General features: G+C 41.4%; 1 protein-coding gene across 3 annotated transcripts; it reads right to left on the bottom strand.

Annotated features, from left to right (window-relative positions):
- Nucleotides 1–12243: 12243 nt before the first annotated feature.
- LOC144086900 (rho GTPase-activating protein 6) lies at nucleotides 12244–25470 on the bottom strand. 3 transcript variants are annotated; one of them, XM_077617073.1, is made up of 13 exons: nucleotides 25247–25470; nucleotides 18816–18975; nucleotides 18674–18745; nucleotides 17587–17852; nucleotides 16786–16984; nucleotides 16058–16113; nucleotides 15833–15983; nucleotides 15603–15751; nucleotides 14673–14852; nucleotides 14227–14324; nucleotides 13963–14153; nucleotides 12929–13006; nucleotides 12244–12749 (listed from the first exon to the last, which is right to left on the bottom strand). In XM_077617073.1, exons 1-13 carry the CDS (start codon nucleotides 25403–25405, stop codon nucleotides 12388–12390), a joined length of 2121 nt encoding a protein of 706 aa, XP_077473199.1. In that variant the 5' UTR covers nucleotides 25406–25470; the 3' UTR covers nucleotides 12244–12387. The 3 variants fall into 3 exon arrangements, with proteins under 3 accessions (XP_077473199.1, XP_077473201.1, XP_077473200.1); XM_077617075.1 differs by lacking the exon at nucleotides 25247–25470 and adding an exon at nucleotides 21261–21511; XM_077617074.1 differs by lacking the exon at nucleotides 25247–25470 and adding an exon at nucleotides 21364–21511.
- Between the last annotated feature and the right edge of the window lie 2091 nt (nucleotides 25471–27561).

Genomic DNA, 27561 nt, shown 5'->3' with positions numbered 1-27561 from the left:
AAAAGCCTGCAAAAAGGAGCTAATAAGAAGAAAAAATGTTTTTTTTTTGTATTATTAAAAGACTATGTAAACTTTGATCCATTTTGGTTCAGGAGAAAAGAAGATATCACAAATGATCTGATCATTGCAAGCAAAATGATCCCAATTATAACACATTGAGTATTCATTTCCAAATGGGAGGGGCAAAGGCAGCTAATAGGTTGATAAAACAAGAAAAGGAAATTTGGCCTCACACAATAAAAGTCAAAAACATCTAACAATACCAAATGAGTATTGTGGTTTTAAAAAACGGATTACGTATTTGATAGGATAATGAGTAGAATACACAAACGAGTGATGCTATTCACAATTATTCGTAAGAGCCAACGAGTATTTAGTTTAGAAATAAAATAAAATTGTATTTGATTGATTACACAATGGATGAGTGCAAAATTGGACCTCCATTGCCATCAATGGCAGCCAGTCAACTAACAACAAATACATAACGTGACTTTTTCATGAAGGCCAGCAGGCCTCACAATCCCTAAACTCCAACTCAAACAAACATAACCACACACCCACCCACACACACACACACACCAAACAATGAAGACTAATGCTAATCCCCAAAACAAGCCTGATTTACTTACTGTAAAGCGTTCGTTCCAGCGAGAAAGTGATGTGCGGGGTCAGCTTCAGCATCGCCTCCTAGAACCCACGCATGATTGACTCAACAAAACACACACACACACACCCACACACACCCAGCGCCCCACCCCAAGCCAGCCTCGGGCCACAGCCGGGGGCTCACGCGAGCGGAAAATGCGGCCTTGGAGATGTCACTTCCGTGCTTTCGACCCTCTCGACCCCCCTCTTCCACCAGGGGAAGACAAAGAAACAGCAAAGGGGGGGGGGGGGGGGGGGGGGGCGAGTATGCTCAAAGCTAACAAACAGATGGGATCGGTCTCCCGAGCGGTCGCATGTGCGCATCGTACGGGGGAACTCCCTCATCGTCAAAGTACGATTAAGCCCATCTCGCACATGCTCAGAAGCATCGCCATTTTTGGAGGAGGTCTTTTAACGGGTGTTTAACGGCCACCGCCCCCCCCCTGGCCTTGACAATAAGTAATGAGCCCGAGAGACGGCCTCCTTTTCGGTGACTCGGGTTGCCATTTTTAATTGCCTTTTTCCCCGTGGGGGCCAGGTGGGGTCGGACAGATGCAATCAAAGCAAACAACGGGAAATAAACGAGGGCGATCGAAGCCCAGGCATTTTACGAAAAGGTGTCATTGACTTTTTACCGGAGAGAGACGAGAGGAGACGCTACGTGAATATATCGTCTTATGTTTTGGCGACATTTGACCCCCGTTTTGACTTGGAGGACAAGCAATGGTAGCAAAGGAGATACGAAGAAAAGTATGGAGTATTGCATTGTGGGGGAAAAAAGGCAAATTTGAAGTCGGTCGATGGGCAAATGTTTGACGCCTGTAAATTATATCTTATTTTTTGTTTATTGTGAGATCTGACTTTTTTGTGGGTGATAGATTAGTTGAAGTAATTTTAGTAGCGGGAGGTCAGGGGTGTCAAAACTGTGGTCCATGACAAATATTGTTGAGTATGACCCACTAAGAATCTTAAGTTCAACCATTATGTTGCACTTCTTCGTATGATACAAAATTTTGTTGACTGGATTCGTGAGTAATTCCGTAAAAATGAGTGTTTGACTGATTGTTTGTATTGTTGCGTCGTCAAGTTGGCTGGCAAACTATTCGGGGTGTCTCCTGCCTACGGCCCAAAGTTGGCTGGGATAGGCTCCAGCACCCCCGCTTACTTCCATGCTTTCAATTGCAAATAAAACCATTGAAAATCTGTACACTTTTGAAATCAAATGTAACATATTTCGTTTTTTGATACGACGTATTTGTGTTTGCACTTCCGCGGGAAAATTAGGCTATGTCATCAGCGTAGGAACGGAAATCAGTCCTAACACGTAGCTAAAAATAGTGCTAGTAAAAGTGTATAGAATGCCTTAAATCGACTCTAAAATGAAATGGGTCGCTCCCGGGCACGCGTCACAAAGCTCATGTAAATTTGTTAAGTCGCTTTTGTGTCATCCCCTTCGCAACATTACTTTTTACGAACTCCCGCGGGTACGGACAAAATCCATGTATAAATCTAATAAAGTGGCCCAGGGAGTGATCATAAATCCAGTCATGTGGCCAATACACCTTCAAAAAGGAGGCATATTTCTTTTTACTTTTGGCCGTCAAGGTCAGATTGAGACATTTTCAGAACACTGGAGCAGAGGGCAAAAAAAACCAAGGTCAATGAACACATTTGTTTGCACGGACAAAGAAAAGCCGTTGTACACTTCATTAGAGTGAAAGCAACTTGGGTGTATTATTACACCGTTTGACAACACGGCTTTAGGAACCACAGGGGGAGGATTGGGCGGTTGGGGGGTGTTTGGGGGGGCTGCGTGCTCATTTTGAAAGGCGCCTTCTGCATTCTTCGCTGCTCGGAGAACCTTCTAATTGGTTCCAGCAGCTTCTACACAGTGTTTAACAGAGAAGACGGGCGATTTCTTTATCGGAATTCTTCCCGCAAGAGCGATGAACTCATCGTACTAGTTGTAGGAGGGCGATGAAGGCGTGTGCATAATTACAGGAGAGTTACAAGGGGGGGTTAATTATGAAATTACTAGGAATCCAATCATGGGTGGACAAAAAAAATGTTTACAAAATCTTCCAACACATAGCTCCTCCTCCACTGCAAGATTTTGTACAAAAAAATTCCAAGATATCAACAAGGGCTGGCTCTAGAGGTGACTGTGTAGTTCCCTTCAAAAAGAGTGCTAAATTAGCCAAAGCAACTTCTCTGTTCGTGCCTCAAATACCATCTTAAAACCTGGCTGTTAGACTAACAAAATTGCGATCACAACGCTGTCTAAAACTGTGCTAAGTGTGTCTAGTGTGTGTCATCATTTATCTTCAACCTACACAAGGGACTAAAGATGGAAATTAACCCTCGGCTACAATCTTACATATTTACATACATTTGTTCATTAACATGAATAGAAATATTTTCATTAATATGTGCTGTCCCTTACTAAATAAATCAAATCAAATAAATAAAAAATAAATAAAACACTGCCCAGGTGGAAGGAATTACAAGGAAGTGACTGATATGATGCAATTGCACAAATCTGTACACGCTTTTATAACTAGCCATGTGAGTAGTAGTAACTATTTTGGATTCAATTCGAGGCGGTTAACACTATTAGTCTAGAATTCAAGGGTGTCAGACTCGGGTTGGTTCGCGGGCCGCTTTAACGTCAACTTGATTTCACGTGGGCCGGACCATTTTAGATATAACATTTAGATATTTTTTTATAAATGGATTAAAAGAACTGGATTAAAATCCCTGAATATTCAGTTTTTTTTATAGATCTAAAAGAATGTTTATTTTAGCTTTTTTTAAATATATTTTTAGATTTTACAAAATGATTTTTGAACTAAAAACACAGAAAAAAATGATTTAAAAAATTACAATTATTGAGTTAAAAAGGGGGAAAATCAGGAAATTTAATATATATCTATACTCTTCATTTTAATTTGATCCTAAAACAGAAAGTCAGCACTCAAGATTTTCTCTCCCGGGCCACAAAAAATGATGCGGCGGGCCAGATTTGGCCCCCGGGCCGCCACTTTGACACATGTGGTCTAGATGCTCTAATATTTTTTTAAGGTGTTGGACTCGATCAAATCAAAAGGTGGTAAAAATGGATTTAAAGCCTATTGGCGTCAATGGTGATGAAAAAGTTTATGCGAGCGACGACGTGACGCTGCTGTACCTCATAAACTTCAACAAGAAGAAGAAAAAGGCGCAAACATCTGTTATGTTCCACCATCATCGGGTTCTAAAGCACAAAAAAACAGATCAGCAATGTCCGAAGGCGCAAGTCCAGATGTTGCAACATCGGGGAGTGAAAAACAAAAGAAAAAAACTCATACGCGTTCTCGCCAGTTGCTAACAAAGGCTCAATAAAGGTGAGATGGTTGTCAAATGTGCAGAAACAAACAACGTATCCATGGTGACAAACCATTGGGAACAGGCCATTTTGCTATGCCAGAAATGAATTGGCATCGGAATGGATTAAACATGAGCGCTCACAGCAGCGGTGTCATTGATAAAAGAATGTTCTTGAGTCGGACAGCTGGCGGGTGGGTGGGCTAACGCGTCCAAACGCACAGAGGGCTCATTTCCATTCCCACCTCCGCTTATTGGCTCCGACAACGAGAGCGAGAGCGAGAGCGAGCATTCGGCGTACAGTGTGGACCGACCCGGGATGGAACCCACTGCCCCAGAACTGCAAAACTGACGTCCCAACCACTCTTTTTTAAATTGATATATATATATATAGTTTATATTTAATGCTTGTCATTTTCTAAGTTTAATGAGATTTAAACCTTCACCACAAAGTGCCCAAATATCAACAAACAAACTACCTATAATCCTTATAAAGCCTGATTTATGGATGTGTGTGTGTATGTTAAGATTCTATTGCTACGTTTGTCCAAATCGTGCAACGTAGTGAGATGAAATTTTTTATGTTGGTCAGAAACGGCTGTCAGATCCTAACAGATCAGTGATTGACTTCTTCACCTTCTCTAGTAATAATAACAATGAATAATAAATAAATAAGTAGTCACACAATAAGTAGTCAACAACATAAATAAGTGAGTAGTTCTGAAATGGATTTCAAATGTGAGTTTAGTGAGAAAGCTAAGGCGAACGATCCGCACAAAATGAAGGGCAGGAACCGGCCCTCGGCCCTTGAATTTAACATCTGCGGTTTAAAACACAATCTGTTGAAATCACTTGATAAAGGAATGCGATTTACAACCCTAAAACCAAACTTCCTGCACGTTTTATGTGTTCATGCCAACATTACGAGCGAACAAAGGTACCAACAAGCCTGAGCATGTTCCTTTCTTAAACTTCATTTTTTCCCCACCAAAGTACAAAATACGCCCCCCCAAAAAATCAATTTACCCTCACACAACTCTCCCTCTTCCTCCTTAGCAGCACCTTTTTGAAAGCCGAGCGGCATTTGCATCAATGCGTTTGCCCGTCTCGACCGCTCGTGTAGGCTGTCATCATTTCCATAAATTAGCATCCAAGTATTAGAGTATCGAAGAAAAAAAACTGAGTGTGTCTGCAGCTGTATTTGAGTTGATGCTGGAGGATTTATGCCCTCACAGTCACCTCTGTCACACTAGCTTGGCTCGTCTGTAAAGTGGAGATAAAAGACCTGCTCTTAATTTGGATAAACTTGCTGCCTGCCAGTGGCATTTTTGCACCCTCACTTTCTCTCTTTCTCACTCTCTTTCTCACAGTCTTTGCATTAGATCTTACCTGCTTCTCCATGGTTGCGGTGCTAAGTGTTGCTCCCTGGTGGTTTACAGCCGAGTGAGGGCAGGCCGGCGTCGGGCGGCAGCTGCCGCCGCCATTCCCGCAGGTAAACAAGGCACGAGGTGGGAGGTGGAAAGCCTTCCTGCCTCCTTTTATCCCCGGGATGGCGCATACTTGGCTGTCATCTGGGCTGCCGGTTTACACAGTAGCGTATGGAATAAGGGTGGGCTAACTATTCCAAAAAAGGCCGTGGTGGTGTGGTGCGGGCTTGTGTTCCCACCTCTAAAGAGGAAAGAGTTCCACAAATGTGGTATGTTAGAAGTGCAATTAGTGGAGTGCAGTCAGGTGGTTTTTGTTTCAGCAGAAACCTCATTGGTTAAAGTGTCGGTGCTGGATCGGCTGGAACAAATTTGGCCTTGAACCGGTTTGCTAACACCTGGACTGTAGAAGGTGGTATTTTTTTGTGTGCCCTGCTATAAACAGCATTTTTTTAAAATTTAGGATTAAAGAATGTACAAACTTGATTCCGCGGTAATAAAACATAACAAAACAGAATATAGAAGAATAATCCAAATTCAAACGACACAGAAACAACATTTCGACAATACAGACCAGTCCCGGGCCCCCTACCATTTTAGATATAATATTTACCTTTTATTTTTTATAAATGGATTAAAAGAACTGGATTAAAATCCCTGAATATTCCGTTTTTTATAGATCTAAAACAATGTTTATTTTAGCTTTTTTTGTATATATTTTTAGATTTTACAAAATGAAAACACGGAAAAAATGGATTAAAAAATGACAATTATTGATTTAAAAGGGGGAAAATCAGGAAATGTAATATACATCTATACTCTTCATTTTAATTTGATCCTAAAACAGAAAGTCGGCACTCATGATTACTTTCCCGGGCCACACAAAATGATGCGGCGGTCCAGATTTGGCCCCCGGGCCGCCACTGGTTTAGCACATCGGCTTCAAAGTTCTGGGGTCCTGGGTTCAAATCTATGTCGGTCCACCTGTGTAGAGTTTGTATGTTTTCCCCCTTTGCCCCACCCCTAAGTAATCGAATTAGTTATGTAAAAATACTTTTTTTTAAAAGGATCGTAAATTCCCCAGACTAAAAGACTGCTAAAAAAACCTACCTACATTATTATTACTATTATTTTACTATTATTTCAAAGCAATGAAAGAATACATGCGGTTATAAGAACTATTTCTACTGGCTGCATCCAACCTGACCGTGAAATGTCAGAGAACGATAAAAATGAAGACAAGATGTTGAAATGAGGTCTTCTGGGAGGGTGAGGTGAGGTGGAGTCCGTTCACATGCCAACGGACAATATTTGGGGGGGCCAGAGCGGGGTAAACGTCAGATTCAAATTGGGTGTCCTCAGTGAACCTTTACTATATTTTGCATTATGCTGGAGTACCAAGGGAAAACCTGCACGAGAAGGAAGGAGGCGGTACTAAATGGATTGCAGGATCCCAGACTATCTACTTGGACGTTTCAGGACTCCAAGTTAAGCGCTTCCAATTGCCCGGGGCCAAGAAAAAAAAAGAAAAAAACATTCACGGACACGCGGCCTTAATATAATACATGCTTGGTCAGGCAAGCGTATGAAAACATTTGGAGCTGGCCAAATGCTTTGCTGGTGATTCATTCGGAAAAATGACTGCCAGGAATCGACGAAAAACGTGTGTGTCTTTGTGACTTGCCTTTTCATTGATTGATTGCTCCCAGCCTCTCCCAGTCCAGATGGATTGGACGCCAATCGCCGTCCATGCGAGCCACTCCATTAAAAATGACATGACATAGGCTAAATAGGTAGCTAGTAGCTATCAGGAGGCAAAAAGGTTTTGTTTACCCAAAACACATGTGTCAAAGTGGCGGCCCGGGGGCCAAATCTGGCCCAACGCATCATTTTGTGTGGCCCGGGAAAGTAAATCATGAGTGCCAACTTTCTGTTTTAGGATCAAATTAAAATGAAGAGTATAGATGTATATTAAATTTCCTGATTTTCCCCCTTTTAAATCAATAATTGTCATTTTTTAATCCATTTTTTCTGTGTTTTTAGTTCAAAAATCATTTTGTAAAATCTAAAAATCTATTAAAAAAACTAAAATAAACATAGTTTTAGATCTATAAAAAACTGAATATTCAGGGCTTTTAATCCAGTTCTTTTAATCCATTTATTAAAAAAAAATCTAAATATTATATCTAAAATGGACCGGCTCCCTTGAAATCAAGTTGACGTTAAAGCGGCCCGCGAACCAACCCGAGTCTGACACCCTTGCCCTAAACGACGATCCACTGGGTAATAGTGTAGTGGTTGACTCACCTGACATGGGCACATGTTCGATTCCCAGTGGTGGTGGTATGATTGTGAGTGTGAATGGTCGTCTGTCTCTGACTGGCGACCAGTCGAGGGTGTCGTCTGCCTTTTGCGCCAAGTCAGCTGGTGATGGAAAAAAATCTTTAGAAGGATAGGCAATATGGATGATGACCAATCGTTCTGTGACATCCTGACCCACATACACACACACAGAGACGCACACATGGGACAAATCCCACGCTAGCAATAATGACATCACGCTTGAGGAATCTGCTGTTCATCCCTCAAGACTGGAAAACCTCAAGCAGAGTTCCAACGGTCGGGACCATAATTGCGGACTCACAAACGACACACTCGCCAATTAGTCTGTCTGATCTTTTTTTTTTAAGGCAACGGCTATGGAATTTTGTTCCAAATGAGTAGGCCAATGGAGAAGACTATATTCATCCCTTCAAGGCAAAGATGTTTAAATAGGAGTTAATTTAAATAGGAGTTAATTTAAAAAAACAAAACAAGAAATGCCTTGGTTTATTTTCACATTTCCGCGGGTATAAATGGTTTTGAACTTGACAGTAGTTCGTCCACTGGAGTATATTTGAGACTATCATCTAGAAAAATATTGTGTTCTCATGTGGTTTTCGAAGATCCCTCCTACGGCTTGGTCTGGATTTCTGTTAGTTTTGGACGTGGTCGCCACCAAAGTGAATAAGCACACTTTATGAAACGTGAAGCGCTCTTACCGCTTTAGCCTCGGCTGTTTTTTCCGCGGTGGTCTTGACTGCCGCTTGGGGGGGACGCGGATCTGCATTGTCTTTTTTTTTTTCTTCTCCCACTTATCCAGTTGCGGGAATGGAATACGGCAGGCCCACGCGGTCATTGGAGAAGGAATACCTGCAAAAAATAAGTGAAGAGAAAACATTCAACTGGGATCTGAATGGGGAAGTCTTAAATATGAAGCAGATGTGTTAACTGCTAGTTTAGCATGTGGGCTAAATCAGTTAAATACTATGCGGACGTTTAATTAAAGGGAAAGTTCTCGGAAATGATGCCAATTGAGAGGAAATCCTGTTTGGGTGGGAAGCTATTTTTAGCAACTAAAAATTATTTTGAAAATGGAACAATCAGTGATTTTTTTTTGCAAAGATTTATTCATTCATAAAGGGCGATTACAGTTAATAATCAGGGTGTACTTATCTTTGGATTTATTTGATTTGAGTCAATTTTGCTTTTATTGAGAATTTTTTCATTGATGATTCTATTTATTGATTTTAAAATATTAATTATTCTTATTCATGTTGACTACTATCTATGTTGAGTAGTACGACTTATTTATTATGTTGACTACTTTTTTATTGATTATTTGTCTGTTAGTTTGTTTGTTGGGGTATTTTTTGCACTTATTTATGTTGTTCACTACTTATTTACCTATTATTTATGACTTAATTGTATTTATTTATTTATTTATTAGTTGTAGTTATTATGTATGGACTATTTATTTTTTGTTTGTTATTGTTATTTGTGCACTTCATGGTGAAGCTTTAAATCACATTATACATGTAGAATGAAAATAAAAAGCATTCAATTCAATAATTATTAATCATGTGAAATAAAAAAGAAACAAAAACAACAACAAAATAACTAAGAAAACTAGTTACTCTTTGTATAAAGGGTTAAGCCCACCATTAGGAAGCTCAACCCGCATAAAAGTGAGTCGCGTAGGGAAAAAAAATAATAAATCCTGCTACATTATCCGAATATTTCCACTATATGAACTACAGTGAAGTCTGGATAAATTGTCCAGTCAGTGTTTGGATGGGTGTGGTTTAGCCAAAGGTCAACAAAAGCGTACATTTCTCAACTTTGCGGGAACGACACTTCTTTCTCACGCACGAGAATGCTTGCTTGGAGTCAAACATAAAAAAATGTATGCGAATGTCCAGGAACAATAGTCCCGTCTTCCAGTTATAAGAATCAATAAAGCAAACAATCTTCCTATATTGGGTGCTTTTGAGTCTTATCGCAGGATTGCGCGAGCGACGGGTTGTTTTTACAAGGATCAATCTGCCCCAACTTGCTCACTTGAAAAGGCGCAGGTGGCTTGGCCGGGAAATTTTGCTGATTCACCGAATTCCTTCACGCCCGGGGGAACGCAAGAGGCGGAAGAGGCGGAAAAAAGCGGAAAAGACGTTAAAGGCGGACGGCACTGGAATTGAACTTGATCCGTCATCCGGCCTAAACAACAAGCGGCGTTGCTTCTTCTCCCCGAAGGAATGCGTTCATCTGGAATCATTTCCAAAAGAGGCCTCGTTATTAACCGCAGGCAACGGGCTTTACAACTTTCATCTTATTAGGCTTTTTTTTTCTTCTCTTTGTGGAAAATCTAGGATTATGATATGTTTGCTTATGGTTTTCCGTTGAATAATGTGGATTTTTGCTTTTGATCTGTCCGTGCCGATGTCAAAATGATTGCTAATGTGAACCTAATATGTCAGTAGACGTTAAAGAAACAATTGTTTTTCGCATGTGCCGCTTGTTCTCACGAGGGTCGCCAAAAAGTCGATGCCCCTGTAACCAAACAACTCATGGTCTACATACCGTTAAAAACAGGAAAATGACTTCAATCTCGTAATATTGCGACATTTTTTTCTTCCCAATATTACTTCAAGCACCTAACATTACGAGAAAAGCCGTTTTGTACTCGCACAAACTTAACATCGACAAAAGTTGAAGCCCGAAAAGCTTCCGGTTTCCTTTACATAAAACTAAGCAACAAAATGACTTTAATCTCATAATATTACGATTTGATGTCTCTCTCGGATGATTACGATGTATGACTTTTTGTAATTTCTTGCGTCACACCAGTTGCCAAACACCACCTTCGAGAACGCGCAACATGATATCATCATTTTCTGATCATGAAATGAAATCTTGCCAGATCTCCCAATGAAATCAAATCCAGAATGAATTGGCACTTTAAATAATTGGATAAACCAACAAAACCCGGTCAAGCTATTAGCATACGTGGCACGGCCAATCGGGAGCTCAGCTATGCTATTTCCGTCACGCTTGACCTTGAGACAACATGGCGGGGTGACTCACTTCCTCATTGGACGCTCCGCCACCCGCCTCCACTTGTTTTTTGTTTTTTTTCCTGGGTGACCTTGGTCGTCTCCTCGCATCCAGCTGCTCCCGACGCCAGCCGACCGGAGGACGGATGGCACGCCCGCCGGGGAAGAGTGGCGGCTTTAAAGGGGCCAAAAGGTTCCGTTTCTTCCCAAAAGTCCAAAAATAAAAAGGTCTGCAAAAAGATAAGATTAGAAATGAAACATCACGTCTCCCATTTAAGATGAGAGAGACGCTTGGATCTATTCGATGGGTGAAGATCATCAAAGAAAGGCGAGGGATTGAAAATTGAAAAAAAAGAGCCTTGAGCCACAGTGGAAAAACCCAAACAAAAGTCTGTAAAGGAAAATATCGATCCATAAAAAGCTGGCATGATTTTTTTCTCAAGACATTCTACTTAAATGTGTCACCTTTTTGCTCCCTGTTTTTTTTTTTAAATGTCAAACACTTGACAGACTGCAAAATATTTTTGGGCCCTCAGGAATTGCACACTTGAAAATACAACAATTGAATTTTTTTTTACAGATGGTATTATACTGTCACCATGCGGTCAATAGGAGAAACAGACTGATTTGAAACCTTGTAGTATACATATCTACAAAAAATCAACCTCTTATTTCAATTTTTATATGCTAGTGTTCCAAAACCCTTATTGATAAACTTATAATATTGTCCAACATTTTGGTTCCCATTTATTTGATGTAAAGTTAGTAATTATTGACATTTTGAATTGATTCAATTTATACGATTAATACTACAAAAATATGGAGTACCCAGCTTGACCAAAATAAAATCATATATTTAAATGTAATGAATTCGTTTATTTAAGTTTAAACTATATTATTGAATATTGATATAATTTTTTGTTTTGATTTTTAAATGTATTTCAATATTTAAACAAATATTTTCCCATATTTTGCTGATAGAACATTGGTAAAATACTTGCAATACTGACCGTGACCAATAGAGAGCGCTGCCGTGTTGTGTAGTGATGGATGAACTAACATTTAATTATAGACCATCCAAAAGTGATAATTTTTCTGCCTCTTATCCAAAAGCTAAGGTAGATTTATTTTAATTTTATTATTAAAAAAATAAATAAAAGTATGCAAATATTTATTTATTATTTTTTATGATTATTGCTTCCGTTCTACTTATCACAATTAATCAATTTTGATGGATTACACGTCTAATTTTAATCATTGCCATTGACAACAAGGGCATTAAACACACACTGGTGATAAATTGTGTATTTTAGAGGAGGTGTTTAATGCATAAAAGATGAAAACAGTATTAAAAAAAGTTGGTGTGGTTACAGTTTAGCACATGTATAGTCAAAGCATTAGTTTAAAAAAGTTTTTGTAAAATTGACACAAAAGGTCAGTCGTAAAAAATAATATACAGGCCTGATTTTATTACTAAGATTTGGGGCGCAAACCAGTTTGATCGATGCTATAGTGCTTTAAAATGTGCAATGTTTATATACATTGTATGTACATAGTTTGTACAAAAAAAAAAGGGTTTGAGTTTGTCACACCAGAGTTTCCGGCAGTGCGTCTCCATTGTTTTTGGACAGGATCTGCCATATATGGCCATTTCCTTTGCGGTGCGGAGCAGTTCTGGCGCCGGCGCTCTGACCGATGGAAGGCGCCGAATGAAAAAGGCGCATCTCGCCGAGCGGTCGGAACAAACGTTCTCCTCGTTCGCTCGCGATCGGGTCTGAGCGGGCGGCGCCCCATTGGTTGCCGTGACCCGCGGGGAGGCGTGGCCCGCGCTCCGAAGCGTCCAATGAGCTCGGCGAGGGGCTAACGGGCAGCTTGTTGTTACCTTGGTGACCGGCGAGAGCCTCCGATGATCCAAAGGACTTCCGCTCAGAAATGGATCCGAGGGAGCCTGAGACAAAACGGACGTCGGATGTTTGAACGTTTGAATCATTCGATCGAGTTTCCAATTCGAGTGGATCGTTAACGGTATTAGCTGTCGAGATTTTGCCAGAATTTGGCCGTGCGGTGGTATGTTTTTGGGGGTCCCCCGTTTGTCGAGTGCTCCCGCAGAAAATGAAATAGTTTTACCATTCAGGTTGAGGTCGATGACGTTGTTGCTGAAAAGCGGATGCCAAGAGTCCCAGAAGTGATCCTCCGAGGCTTCACCTGAGCAAAAAAAAGTCAGGAATAAATAGCCATTCATTCATGAAACCGGAGTACCCGGAGAAAACCTACAAAACATGCAAACTTCACCACACCTGGGGTCGAACCCACAACCCCAGAACTGTGAGGCCGACACGCTAACCCAGGGGTCGGGAACCTTTTTGACAAAAAGAGTCATGAACAGTTCATACTTTCAAATATTATTCATTGAGAGCCATATTCAAAATTTAAAAGTAAATACTATACATAAAAATGTGTGCATTTTTTAAAATTAATTTCACTACTTTTAAAGTAGAAAAAGTGTCCTATTGGTGCGTTCTGGAATCAACTCTCACTGATGGTTTCCATATTTTTAGCTCACAGGTTAGCGGAGAGCCATATGCACCCATCAAAAGAGCCACAAAAGGCTCCCGAGCCATATGCACCCATCAAAAGAGCCACAAAAGGCTCCCGAGCCATATGCACCCATCAAAAGAGCCACAAAAGGCTCCCGAGCCATATGCACCCATCAAAAGAGCCACAAAAGGCTCCCGAGCCATATGCACCCATCAAAAGAGCCACATATGGCTCCCGAGCCATATGCACCCATCAAAAGAGCCACAAAAGGCTCCCGAGCCATATGCACCCATCAAAAGAGCCATATGCACCCATCAAAAGAGCCACAAAAGGCTCCCGAGCCATATGCACCCATCAAAAGAGCCATATACACCCATCAAAAGAGCCACATATGGCTCCCAAGCCATATGCACCCATCAAAAGAGCCATATACACCCATCAAAAGAGCCACATATGGCTCCCAAGCCCCATATGCACCCATCAAAAGAGCCACATATGGCTCCCAAATCATATGCACCCATCAAAAGAGCCCCATATGGCTCCCGAGCCATAGGTTCCCGACCCCTGCGCTCGCCTACTTTTACAAAGGTGTCTAAATGAGTGCTCCCAATATTGAAATGTACCCGCGGTGGCAGTTGGCGAGATCCCGGCGGCACTTTGCACGGACGCCCCGTCGTCTTCCGGCATAAGGAGCCGCTCGGATAGGACGGGCGAGCTGTTGTCGTAGGGGGAAGCCTCGCCGCTGGACACGGATTCGTTGGAGGAGCACCTTTCCATGGAGGAGGACTCCGTCGCTGCCACAAGGTCAGAATGGCTAAGAGAGACGCGATTTATCTTGAAGCGGCTTAAGGTGAAATCCAAGCGGAGGCCGGTCGAGCGAGACTCACGAGTAGCGCGTATCCTGCCGCCGCAGCAAGTAGTCCACCACGTCGGGATCTGTTTCCAGGAGACTAAGAAGGACCTCGTTTTGGAGCTCGGCAGGAACCTGGAAGTCATTTCCCAAAAAGCCAATGAACAAATATTTTGGTAGTACCTTTATTCATTCGTACGTCGAGAGTCCAATTTTGAAGGCTGAAATGTCAAAGGAAATCAATCAAATAGTGTAAATAATTGTTTACATTTGCAGGTTTGACCTAAATTCCTTCAACACAACCCAATTTTTTTTTTTTTTAAAGGCCAAATTTGTACTTAGTTTATCGTCGGCTACAAAAGCGGACGAGCGAAAACGTATTAAGTCGGTGTTTACATTTGCGTTACGCGTCACGGCTCCATTAGAAGAATTCCACGGGCTTGCTAGTAAACAGTTTACAGTGAGCGAGCGAACGCCACTTACCAGAAAGAGTGAGTCGCAGGCATTGATCATGTTTTGGAGGACGCCGATGATGGCGCCGCTCTCCTCGGCGCGGGCTAAGCTCTGGACCGCAAACTCCTTCTCTGGGTTTTTTTGCTTGTGCAAGAGGTTGGGCCCGAGGATGGTGGCTAAATTGAGGGACGTCATCTTGTTTCCCGGTTTCTACACACACAAAAAAAAAATATATAGAGAGAGGTTAATAATGGACGACGGAGCTGCCAAATTGTACGAATCTTACGTAGTTTACGACGCCGGTCAAACAACTAACTACGCGTTTTGTATCCAAACTACACAAATTAGGCAATGGTTTTTGTTTGTTTGTTTGTTTTTGGCTGGCCATTGTAACTTGAATTGAATGCCTTTATTGTCATTATAAATCAAGTTTTGAAATTAACTAAAAATGTAAATAATATTTTTTAAATGCAATAAATACAAATACAATTAAAAGGTCTAATCTAATATAATATAATATAATATAATATAATATAATATCATCTAATATCATCTAATATACTCTAATATAGTCTAATATCATCTAATATCATCTAATATCATCTAATATAATCCAATATAATCTAATATAATCTCATTATATGAGTATAATGAGATTGAAATTTTCACCATAGTTACCATGACGATTCATTTCCAAACGCAAGGTCATGTTCAAAATAAATTTTGAATTTTCAGCAACAATTAGTGTCGACTTGTGTTAGCTAAAACCAAAACGTGACAAATATTGGATTTGCTGTTTGTTTTTGATTTTTCTAATGCAAGATTTTCAAAAGGTAACTAACTATTTGAAAAGCATTAAAAAAATATTAAGCTTCACTTTTGTACACGTCGCCACTGAAAATTCATTTTTTTTGTGATTTTTGACATTTGGCAGCTTTGAATAATTCCTCAATTCCTTACTTTATGTCCGTCGTCATCCAGCATATCTTCGGCCCGGGCAGCCACGGCGGAGAGCGAGCAGAGAAGACGATGTAGCGTGTCGCAGTGGCACGGAGGGAGCAAGAACATCAACAGCTGGATGGCTTTCTGCTGCTCGCCACGTTCCAACACTTGCGCCATCGAGACAAGGACGTACATGACGTCACGTTACGCTCGGATGGCGCCCGTTTTTATTCGCCCGTGTTGCTCACGTGTGGAGTTGACAAAGGCCGCGTAGAGCTCTCTCGTCAAAAGAGGGTCGGGCATGTCGCGGAGGAATTCTTTCAGCAACGCCGCCACGTCGTGAACGTTGTGATTTTGGTCCAAGTGCAGCTCCCATCCCTGGTCCAGTTCTTCGCGCATCTGGGTGAAGGCAGAGGAAACGATTAGGGGATTTTTTGGGGGGGCTTTTCCTCCTTCAAAGTGACTTTTATTACCTGCCTCACTCTCTTCTTGGAACTGCCCACGCGGAAAATTCCCACGGTTTGTAAAGCTGGAAAGAGATGAGAGTGAGCTGGCTGATGATGGAAGAGGGCCGGGATGAAATAAAGTTCTAATATAATTTTAAAAAAATGGACTAATCATGAGGGAAAGGGAAAAAAGACAAGTAGAAGCTAAGAAAAGAAGAAAATAGGCAATATTTAAATGATAAATAGACAAAAATGATTATTTAAATTGGAATAAATGCAGTGAAAGGGGGAAAAGTGACCATTTGGAAACGAGAAAACTGCCATCAGAGAAAAAGATGCTGCTAAAATGCAAAAAGAGTTCAAAAAAGAAATGGAAAATGGACCCCAAAAAATACAATTAAACAAAGAGGGAACATTTTAAATAAATACAATGAAAAAAGGGGAATAACAACAACTCCAACTAAAAAAGTTATAAATATTCATTTTTCTTACCGCTCATCCTCTCACAAGGATTGCGGGGGGGTGCTGGAGCCTATCCCAGCGATGAGCTGGCAACAATTCAGGCGCCTGCTGGGAAAGGCTCCGGCACCCCCCACGACCTTTCTGAGGATAAAGAACGAATAAACCTACAGATGGTGATACCCAAAAAGCAGCCTTCAAAAAATGTGTTGGCCCCGTTCATAGCAGTGAATGAGTTAAAGAAGAAGGAGAGAAAGTGTAGGAAAAAACCCAAAATATGGAACATCCTTTCTCACCGTGATTTTCCAGGTGCTGACAGCAGAGCTCCACCACCCTGGGGACTTGAGGGTACATGGGGTTGAGGCTCAGCTTTTTGTCAGGCCTCTTTTTCCTGTTTTTGCCCGTCACCTCCACTGGCAGGGAGAGTTGGAGGGCCTCCAACAGCTGCGACTGGTTATCGTCCAGGTCGGTGATGCAGTCCACCGACACGCCGCCCTTTAAAAGGGGATCGGGGACAAACGCAATATTTAGCCATCGCTCAAAGGTGCCCGTCCGTATTTCTTTCATCGCATCGGCGGCCGATATTTTCTGGCGTGTTACTTCTAAACTGAGGGTGGGGGTGCTGGAGCCTATCCCAGCCGACTTCGGGCCAGAGGCGGGGGACACCGTGAATTGGTGGCCAGCCAATGGCAGGGCACGAGGAGACAAACAACCATTCACGCTCACACTCATACCTCGGGGCAATTTAGAGTGTCCAATCAGCCTACCATGCATGTTTTTGGAATGTGGGAGGAAACCGGAGTACCCGGAGAAAACCCACGCAAGCCCGGGGAGAACATGCAAACTCCACATAGCTGGACCGACCTGGATTTGAACCCAGGTCCCCCAGTGTGAGGCCGACGCGCTAACCACTCATCCGCCGGGCCGTGCATCCAGTATAAAGAACGCCACGGGCCGAATCAGACACCCTAGAGGGCCATTTCTGGGCCGCATGTTTGACGGCCATCTTCTAAAACGTCAAATTGTGACCAGAAAATGGAACGACCTAACTGAACAAGAGTGTTTTTTTTGCCATATTCAAGTAGGTGGCATCGTACCCTCCTGCGTGTCCGAGGAGGGGCGTCCAGCGCCAGAGGAAAGGGCGATTTGTTGGGGCTCTCCGAATTGGAGCTGAGCGAAGAGTTGCTGCTCGACAGCTCCTTGTTGACCCTCTTGAAGGTTGACGTGAAGTGCAGGAAGGATAGCACCAGTTCGGTGGGGTCGCAGTGCTGCTCCGGCGGCCGGTCCCGACGCCGCTTGTGCTTGCGGTCGTTGCAGATCACCTGAGCCAGCGGGATGCCAAAGACCTGGGGCGTCATCGCCTCTGAAAGAAGACGGAGATATACACCGGTCACTTCCCGTTTGGGCCCTCCTTTGTCACGCAGTGGTCGCTCGAGTTTTTCTAAGTTTAAATTGTGTTTGTTTACACGTACGTTTACTCAGCTGCCACTCGAAATTCCACCCCATTGGACAATGTCTGCATTTCCTATTCATTTACAAGTTATTTTCTGTATTCTTTTTTTGCATACATATTTCATTCAAAGAAAGGTTTTGGGGTAGTATTAAATTATGGAACGAATTATGGTAATATGTAAAATATGCTTCTACTAATGGAAAAAAAACACTTCTGAAAATAATTCATTTTGTAAGTAGAGGTACTTGAGGTATTTGTCATTGTATTATTTTACTATAACTTATGACTACATGAAAGATTTTCACATAAAGCAGTTTTTTTACCTTGATGGCAAACAATTAGCAGAACTATTTCTATATTTTTAACTATGTTTTATAAGTACAACAGTTTAGAGTGGATATTTATCTTTCAGAATGTCTTCTTATTACATAAATTGACTTAAAGCAAGCGTTGACGGGGGTCGACACGCTCACGACTCCAAGTTTGAGAGCACTTAACGCTTTAGTAAACAGAACAAGTGAAAAAAAGAGAAAGGAAGGGGGTGTGTCTTATCGCGAGGATGTACCGCAACCAATCGGGCGCCTTTAGGACTATTTTTATTTATCTTTCATCAACTTGAGTGCATTTATAGAGTTTCGGCTGGGCTCTTAAGTGGAGGCTAAAGCCACCGTGACTCATCCCATTTTGAAATGCATTTAACGCATTGGCCGCCATTGACGGCCATTATTTACCTTTGTCTTTACTCTTCTCCTTCGACAGCGAATCCAACTTACAGCGGAGCGACTTCTTGTATTTGTAACCATCTGGAAAGGGGATGCATTGATTAAAAAAAACGGAGTTTTATTGCTTAAAGAACAAGAAAAGCGTACATACATTTGGGAATGGTGACGTGGGAGCCCAAGTGGCGATCCCGAAGGAGTCGCCTGAAGGCCACGTCCCGCAGACGAACTCGTTCCAGCTCGGAGAGGCTTTGCAGGGGGATGGGCTTCAGCCCCACCGAGCGTCCCGACACGCTATTCCACGTGAAGCCTCCCTGTGGACGGCAACGCAGAAAAAAATGGAAATTATATCCCAAAGACTCAATTTATATGTGTATGCTTTGAGTTTAATAGGATAGAAGCGCGTTTCATTGGTGTGACGGCACTTTGCCGTGTGTGGCAGGGGGCTGCGCCTTTACTAATGATGTTAAATGGCGTTAACAGCGCCAGCCGCCCAATTCGTTTGGCCGCGAGAGGTTGGCAGCGAACGCAGATGGCTCGGAAACATCAGCATTCACTGCCAGCTCAAATTGATTGTAGGTCAAGGGTGTTTCTTTTAGAAAAAAAATGAATGAATTCATGTAGTACTGTATTTACTCGCATATAAGCCGTATTGGTAACACAAATAAATGTGTACGGCTTATATGGGCACAAATTAGACTTGAGATGCACAAAAGTGCAAGGTGACAAAGACGAAACGCCATTTATTTTGAGCGCAAAATGCCAAGACTTAAAAAGGCGCACGCGGCGATTCGGCGTTCCGATACGACGGCTCTATTAATCTGAGATGCAATCCTGAAATTTGTCGAGCGTGGCCATGCTGCAGATTACGAGCCGCCTTGATCCATCCGAGGCGAGTCAAGATAATCATACGAGCCGTGTTCCAAAGAGGCTTAGTCGCTCATTATCGGGATAAGGCTTACATTCAAGTGGCTCGCTTCCATTAAATGAGAATTAGGTTCATGCCACATTGGCGGGGTTCGGGAGGACAACCTGTTGGGAATATTATTAGGCCACGCTTGCCAGGCGTTGGATTGGATAACATTATTCATCCCATATTCGAGAAATTTCATGTTTGTTTGTTTTTTCAGTTCTACCACAAACGAGCAAACCCACTGGCAGTCAATGTGGAAAAATCCACCACCAGGAAATGCCCTTTTAACCTGCTTCAAGCACACTTTATAAACTAACCTTTTCAAAACATAGTCAAACGAATAGCTGCAAGTACAAGTGCAACAATTAAGATTTAATAATCCATTGAGTGTAACTTTGTCAAACTTAAGTTTGTCCACAATTTTGGAATATTCTCAACATATCCAGTACCTTTATTTGAATTTTAGAATGAAATGTGTTCACTTTCACGGACCGCACCAAAGTGATGTGGCGGGCCGAATCTGGCCCCCGGGCCCCAACTTTGACACCATTGATAAAATTGCACCAAAAAGAACTTTCCCTTTCTGTGAGACATCGGGATCAAAACCTTCCTTAATAATCCACGTGGAAAGTCATGATTTAAATCTGATTAGATTGCGCAAATCCGTCCAATGTTATGAAACATTGTACAAATCCTTTTTGCGACTCAATTTGACATCGTATTTCCACATGGAGGAATATTTCCCACAAATGTCGTCACCAGCATTCTCACGTTTATTGTCCGAGCACAACTAATTTTTCACTTAGCACACATGGAAATATTCAATGAACAGTTGCAGTAGATTTAGTAGCAGATAATTAAAGTTTAATTTACTACTGATCCAACACAAATAATCAGCAAAGACCACAAGATTTAAGCAATTTAGGTCCTTTTCTGCCATTGAATAAACTTGTCTCAACAAATAAACCCACAATATTTACTGACCTGTGTTTTCTATACTTTTTGCATTAGCCATGAATACTAGAATTCTAAAATCACCTTTTTAATGCTTAGGTTTGAGGGTTTAAATCCGGCACAAGCAGACAAACGTGGCCACTGCCGCACCTTTTCTTGGTTTGAAGAACGCACTTAACCCCAATTAAAAGGCTTTGTTGGGATGCAAAGCTTGTGTTGTCCCTTCCAAGGAACACAAAGACAGGAAAGCTTGGATGTAGTTCATACAATCCTGGTAGATCCAAACATGCGATAACACTGAAGAAATGCACTTAAAAGTGCACAGAGAGGAGTGGCAATGGTCCCCAGATCTCAGGAAGCCATTCAATGGAGCTTGACTTTGAATTCCTTTTCCCTGCATTTCAATCTTTTCGGAGCAAGCTTTGGGTTTTACACCCCCAAAAAAGTAGTTTTAAGTTAAACATCCTAATGGCATACATTTGCCACTATTACACTTTTTTTCCATCTTAGCCAGATGTTTTGAAGCAAAACAAAATGAACTTTACTCATGATCTCAACTATTTCTACTGAAGAGGAATAAAATTAATGGTATTCATTAACTTTGTATGTAACTTTAGCGTGGGGATGTTTACATTGTGTGCATAGAATTTCCTCCTCATCATCATCATGCCAAGGACCGCAGAAATAGTTAAAAAGACCACCCTGCTCAGACAAACAAAAATCGTAACTTACATGAAATGTGACGCTTCGTTTCAATCGTGACTCAGCCATTTCGCACTTGAAAAGAACTCATGCAACATCACGAGGATAATTATTCATTATTTGGATTGCAAACCTCTATAAGTAACGGCGGAGTCGACATGTTCTCAGCCGAGGTCCAAACTCTTGACATCGGGGAAAGTGCGGTGCGTTCACGGACTGACTGATGGGCTCCGTTACGGGAGGACGTCTTCAGGAAAATTTTAAAATACGGCTAAAAACGAAAATAATCTCTTTACCTATAATAACTGTAAAGTTATTTTTACTCCCAAGTCTTACGTGAAGTTAGCATTGACGCGTTTGGGTGAATTTTTCACTGCGCACTTTTAACAGTACGCCGACAGTAAACGCACCAATTCCCACGAGCCTCCGCTTGCGTTGCTATGGAGACAGCTCGAGACGGAAATACATACTCGGATGTAATTTTACAAGCTAATTAGCTCGTGCATTTGCAAAGCTTTTACATTTCATTGAGTAAATAACGTTCAGTTATCATTAAATAAAAATAAAAACACAACATGAAATAAAATATTTCCTATAGTGGTTGAAGGCACCATTGGCAATCTAGTTACAGTTAAGAAACTGAATATTACTATAAAGTCTGTTCAATTTTAATAAATCCTTTAATAAACCTTACTAGTTTAATACAATAAGGGTCATTAAAATACTGGAACTAGAAAAAGCCTTCAGAAAGCATATGATCTCTCTAAATTCCCATAAATCCAGCACAGGTAACCTGTTGGCTTAACCCTTGTAACACCCTCACTTTCACCACAAAGTGCAATATGAATCTGATTCCCCGACTGTCACTTTAAGGACCTGTGACTCAATACACCGTGGATAATAAGTCGTTGGGAGCAAACATGAGATTTGAATGAACTGACGGCGACCCCTCCGCTAACGCGCATCCGTCCGCCCGGCGGCTACTCGGACTCGGTGGTAGTTGCCATAGCAATGTGCGGGTAAGTCGGCGGGCTTAATAACCACGCCGTGCACAAAAAGGGCAATCTCCCGTGGGAAGAAATATGGGCTTGTGGGAGAGCGAAACCACGGATCAAGTGGTTCTGGTCCACGATGTAAACCAGATGACTCCTCTTTGTTCAAACGCGGGTTCTGGCTACTGCACCCCCCAGCGAGGGAAAATAAGATCATCAATTACACGCGTGGCACTGACACTCCACCGATTATGAAATGCTCCTTTTAGGCGTACAGTAAGATGACAGCGGCATGACACATCATCACCCGACGTTGCCTAAACTCCCTGGTGGGTTGTACTTCTTCAGTTCGAGAGGTCAGAACTGTCCAAACGATTTTTCCATATCTGTTCCGGAGCCAGTTATCACGATCGTCATCTTTCAGGTAGAACTGTCGCTCTTTTAAGTAACAGGAATTGATTTTCCATCTATTTTTTACAGTGTTTATCAATGGCGTTAGGTGCATTACACCCCGGATTGGTCGCCAGCCCATTGTGGGCTTGAACCTGAATGTTTTTGAAACATGGGAGTTAACCATATGGAGTGAAAAAATGAGCTTACTGGTTTGTGCGTTGGTTTGGCTAATTAGCATTTTTTATAGAATGGATTCACCTCTACATAGTGATATTTGTGTTATCTTGAATTAACTACTAACGTTATTTGAATGCTTTCTACCCCAATTTGTCATCATCATGATATGACACCTGATAATCATAACAACACACAATGTTTTCATCACAACATTCCTAAACCGTAAACCACATGTGTCAAAGTGGCAGCCCGGGGGCCAAATTTGGCCCGCCGCATCATTTTGTGTGGCCCGGGAAAGTAAATCATGAGTGCCAACTTTCTGTTTTAGGAAAATCTGTAAAATCTAAAATATATGAAAAAAGCTAAAATAAACATTGTTTTAGATCTGTAAAAAACTGAATATTCAGGGATTTTAATCCAGTTTTTTAAATCCATTTATAAAAAAAAAACCTCAATATTATATCTAAAATGGTTCAGCCCACGTGAAATCACGTTGACGTTAAAGCGGCCCGCGAACCAACCCGAGTTTGACACCCTTGCTTTAGAGCACATGTGTCAAAGTGGCGGCCCGGGGGCCAAATCTGGCCCGCCGCATCATTTTGTGCGGCCCGGGAAAGTAAATCATGAGTGCCGACTTTCTGTTTTAGGATCAAATTAAAATGAAGAGCATAGATGTATATTAAATTTCCTGATTTTCCCCCTTTTAAATCAATAATTGTCATTTTTTAATCCTTTTTTTCTGTGTTTTTAGTTCAAAAATCATTTTTTTTAATCTAAAAATATGTGGAAAAAAAGCTAAAATAAACATTGTTTTAGATCTATAAAAAACTGAATATTCAGGGATTTTAATCCAGTTTTTTTTTTATCCAGTTATAAAAAAAATCTAAATATTATATCTAAAATGGTCCAGCCCACGTGAAATCAAGTTACCGTAAACCGAAGACATTTAAAACAATAACAAATTTGCCCCAAAAGTAACATAATTTACTGAATAACACTTTGACATCTGGCATAACCATCCATTCGTATATACATTCAAGGTCATGATTACTACAGTCTTTTGCCAATGTCATGAAAAATATTCCAATAAAATGGCTATTTTTGCGTGTTTACACATAATCGATTTTGGCACGTATCGTACATTCACATATAACCCAAATTTGGAAACGGCGTGCATAGTAGCGAGTGAGCTAACCAGCACAAGTGCTACATTCAAAGTGATCATGAGCAAGCAGTTATGGCGGACATTTAAGATGTGTTTTCATCAGCGTGAATTCATTTCATTAGGATTCCATTAGTGGGTCGACCGACCGACTCTGTCTCTCTTGCTGACGATTGTAAGATGGTCCAGATATCTGCTTTTCATTACGACCCTATTTATAATGTCAAGGTTCCATTGCACAAAATAAACAGTGTTACCATGAGCACTGGCTGTGCAGAACAAACAGTCTTAAATTATACGCGCGTTACTGCCACGGCAGATTTAACTCCAATGAAAAGAGGCGCTCGTGGCCTGCGCGCTGGCTCGTAAATCAAAACGCGCTTTTTCTTCGCTTTTGGTGCGGTTAAAACAAATGGTTTGGGCAGGAAAATTTCATTGTGATAATACATGTTGATGGGTCTTAATAGCTTTTGACGCAACTGCCTATTAAAAGACTGCTTTCTCTTTTATGGGGTAAGACAAAAGGAATCAAAGGGTTAACTTTTTTTGGGTCCGACGTTATTGTGACATGAGGCAAGCGTTTTGAGTCGTATCCAGTCGAATAGTTGAAAAATGTGTCAGTGTGTTTCCATGCTGTCGCGCCCCTTTTTGACAAACACACACATGGTTTGAATCTAGGAATTCACTCTGCTTTATTGTGAAAATGCAGCAATGTTGCAATGGCGGAGAGATAGTCACTGTTTTTGACTCATATTTTTTTGCAATGCAAAGGGTTGGCATCAATCTCAGTCCAAATGGGAGTGTTTTTAATGCTAAAAACTTTCAATGCTACTGTATATATTGACTGTTGTTTTCTAAAGTATGTGCAATAATTATTTCAAAATGTCGTCTCTTTTCTTGCTCCGTTTGTCATGTTATTTTCTTCTGTTCTTGTTTTGAAAAATTATGAAAATATAATTAGATGTTTTTTGTGTATTATGTCCTGCTAGTGTTTACTTTGCTGCAGTTATCTCTTCATTTATTTTTCCATTTTTAACTGTGTTACATTCAATATATTGGCTGTATGTGATTTTTCCCAAAATATTTTTACATTCTGTATACTATTATGTCATTTGAATTGTATTTGTACATTACATTAACGCTATGTGCACGCTAAAGATGACTGGAATCCCAATCTGTTTGCCCCAGAGGGATTTCCCCTCACTTTAGGAATTCGAACCTCTTTTTTCCCGAATAAAACGGCAACCCGTAGCCATCATCATAACAAACAGAGCGTAAATGTAATGGCTAACCTGATAGGACGTACTCTCCGCCGCATAGTGCCTCATCAGTGCGGGGTCCAGGCTTCTGGTCTGCCTCAGTCCACGTTTGGAGATGGTCTTGGGGCTAAGGGAGCAGGAGAAGACACTGCTTAGGAGTCCATGAGCAGACATGTTGCTCTTAAAACACATCAATAATCCACACAAGACGCGGGCTTCATCTCGCGGACGCCAGTCCTTAACAGAGGCTGCAGAGACGTTCCACCACTCATCGCACTGCGTGGGATTATGAAAAAGTCCCCCCTCTCTACACACACCCTGGGTCTGACTCAAGACCTGAGGCGGAACCCCCCCTCGTCCCCCCTTCAAGATCTGCAGATAAACTCCAGTCATCCATCTTTTCATCCCAGTTATTTCCCCTAACAAAATGCAGTGACAAATTGCAAAAACTAGCACCAGAAAGGAGATCATATTTCCAGTCTTCTCCTTCAACAACTTTAAACCAGTAACATAGTACAGTTCAGTTGTATTTAACTTTTGTAGTGTTTGTCACAATGAGACACGAGTCATGAAAACTGTAACTAACATGACATGTAAAAGAAATAATATTATTGTAAATAAATGGAGGACAATATTCACTTCTTCAAAAATGAATCAAGGCGGCACAGTGGTGAGTGGTTAGCGCCTCGGCCTCGCAGTTCTGGTGTCCTGGGTTTGATTCCAGGTCGGACCTCCTGTGTGGAGTTTGCAATTTCCTCCTACATGACAAAAATATGCATGGTAGCCTGGTGGAATTTTCTAAATTGTGCCTAATTATGGCTATTGGCCGGCAACCAATTCAGGGTGCCATGCTATAGCACCCCCGCGATCCTTGTAAAGATAATGGGTGAACAACTGAATAATGAATGAACAAACGTGAGTAAGTGTATTCCACAAAAGGATTATTTTCAAAACACCGTTCTTAAAGGCAAAATGCAAATGAACTTAGCCAAAAAGTTAAATACAACTGAACTGTACTTTGTCAGAAAAAAACAAAAAAAGGCTTGTTTCAAATAATCTTACCCCAAAATTCAAAAAGAAAAAAAATTACATTGACCAAGAATGCAGTCTTTCAGCCCAAAAAAATGTGTGCCATGTTTTTTAAGTTAACATATAAAGTGCTTTGTTACAGCATGCTCAATGTAAAACCAGTTTTTTATTTTTAGAGCGGATCTGGTTCACTCAATGGCGGGCAAAGAGGTAAATAAACGTCACATAAGTACTGTACTTGATCATGACTATGTGGATTTGTCCTAATTAGGCCTTGACTTGCGTTGTGTGTCATTAGCCAATGAGAGGAATGTTGAAGTGGTATACATTCCCACTCGGCCTATTTTTTAAACTCGCCCTGGTTGGAAGGGCGCTCCAGAAGGCTGGCATGCGGTGCCCAGGGAAGGCGGCCTTCCTGTGGGAGCTCCGGGGAAAGGACCCGTGAGATAAGTTGACATGTGAACCGGCGCTGGACGGCCTGGATAAGGGTCCATCAGATAGGCGGCTCGGCCAAACAGACACGGGAAGTGGCGGCTGATAAGAGCTCCGGCGGCTTTGTGTTTGATCTACTTATTTGGCGCTCGGCGTCCATGTCGACGACTCGCCGCACTTCCCACTCTGACACTGTCAAGTGGGATAAGTGGACCTTTGACGGGTGCTCTCGCCATGCATAATTCTTTTAAGAATCAAATTCCAGTGAACATACGCCGTGAAATAACGACATTGAATAGATGCCGTAAGATAACGACATTGAATAGACGCCGTAAAATAAGGACGTTGAATACACGGCGTAAAATAATGACATTGAATAGTTAGTAAAATAAGGACATTGAATAGACGTCGTAAAATAACGACATTGAATAGTCACCGTAAAATTAGGACATTGAATAGACGCCGTAAAATAACGACATTGAATAGACTGCGTAAAATAACGACATTGAATAGACGCCGTAAAATAAGGACATTGAAGAGACGGCGTAAAATAACGACATTGAATAGATGCCGTAAAATAAGGACGTTGAATAGATGCCGTAAAATAACGACATTGAATAGTTGGTCAAATAAGGACATTGAATAGACATCGTAAAATAACGACATTGAATAGTCACCGTAAAATAAGGACATTGAATAGGCGCCGTAAAATAACGACATTGAATAGACGGCGTAAAATAATGACATTGAAAAGACGGCGTAAAATAACGACATTGAATAGATGCCGTAAAATAAGGACGTTGAATAGATGCCGTAAAATAACGACATTGAATACACGGCATAAAATAACGACATTGAATAGTTGGTAAAATAAGGACATTGAATAG

This window comes from Stigmatopora argus, chromosome 13 (assembly GCF_051989625.1).
Source record: "Stigmatopora argus isolate UIUO_Sarg chromosome 13, RoL_Sarg_1.0, whole genome shotgun sequence".
Classification (NCBI taxonomy): domain Eukaryota; kingdom Metazoa; phylum Chordata; class Actinopteri; order Syngnathiformes; family Syngnathidae; genus Stigmatopora; species Stigmatopora argus.
This window is presented reverse-complemented; position numbering and strand designations above follow the sequence as displayed.

Coding starts and splice junctions, on each gene's coding strand:
- LOC144086900 (XM_077617073.1), bottom strand. CDS start 25,405: ATGTGTTTTAAGAGCAACATGTCTGCTCATGGACTCCTAAGCAGTGTC. Junction 18,976..25,246: donor CGGAGAGTACGTCCTATCAG/GTTAGCCATTAC, acceptor TGCCGTCCACAG/GGAGGCTTCACGTGGAATAG. Junction 14,853..15,602: donor TGGATGACGACGGACATAAA/GTAAGGAATTGA, acceptor TTGTGTGTGTAG/AAACCGGGAAACAAGATGAC.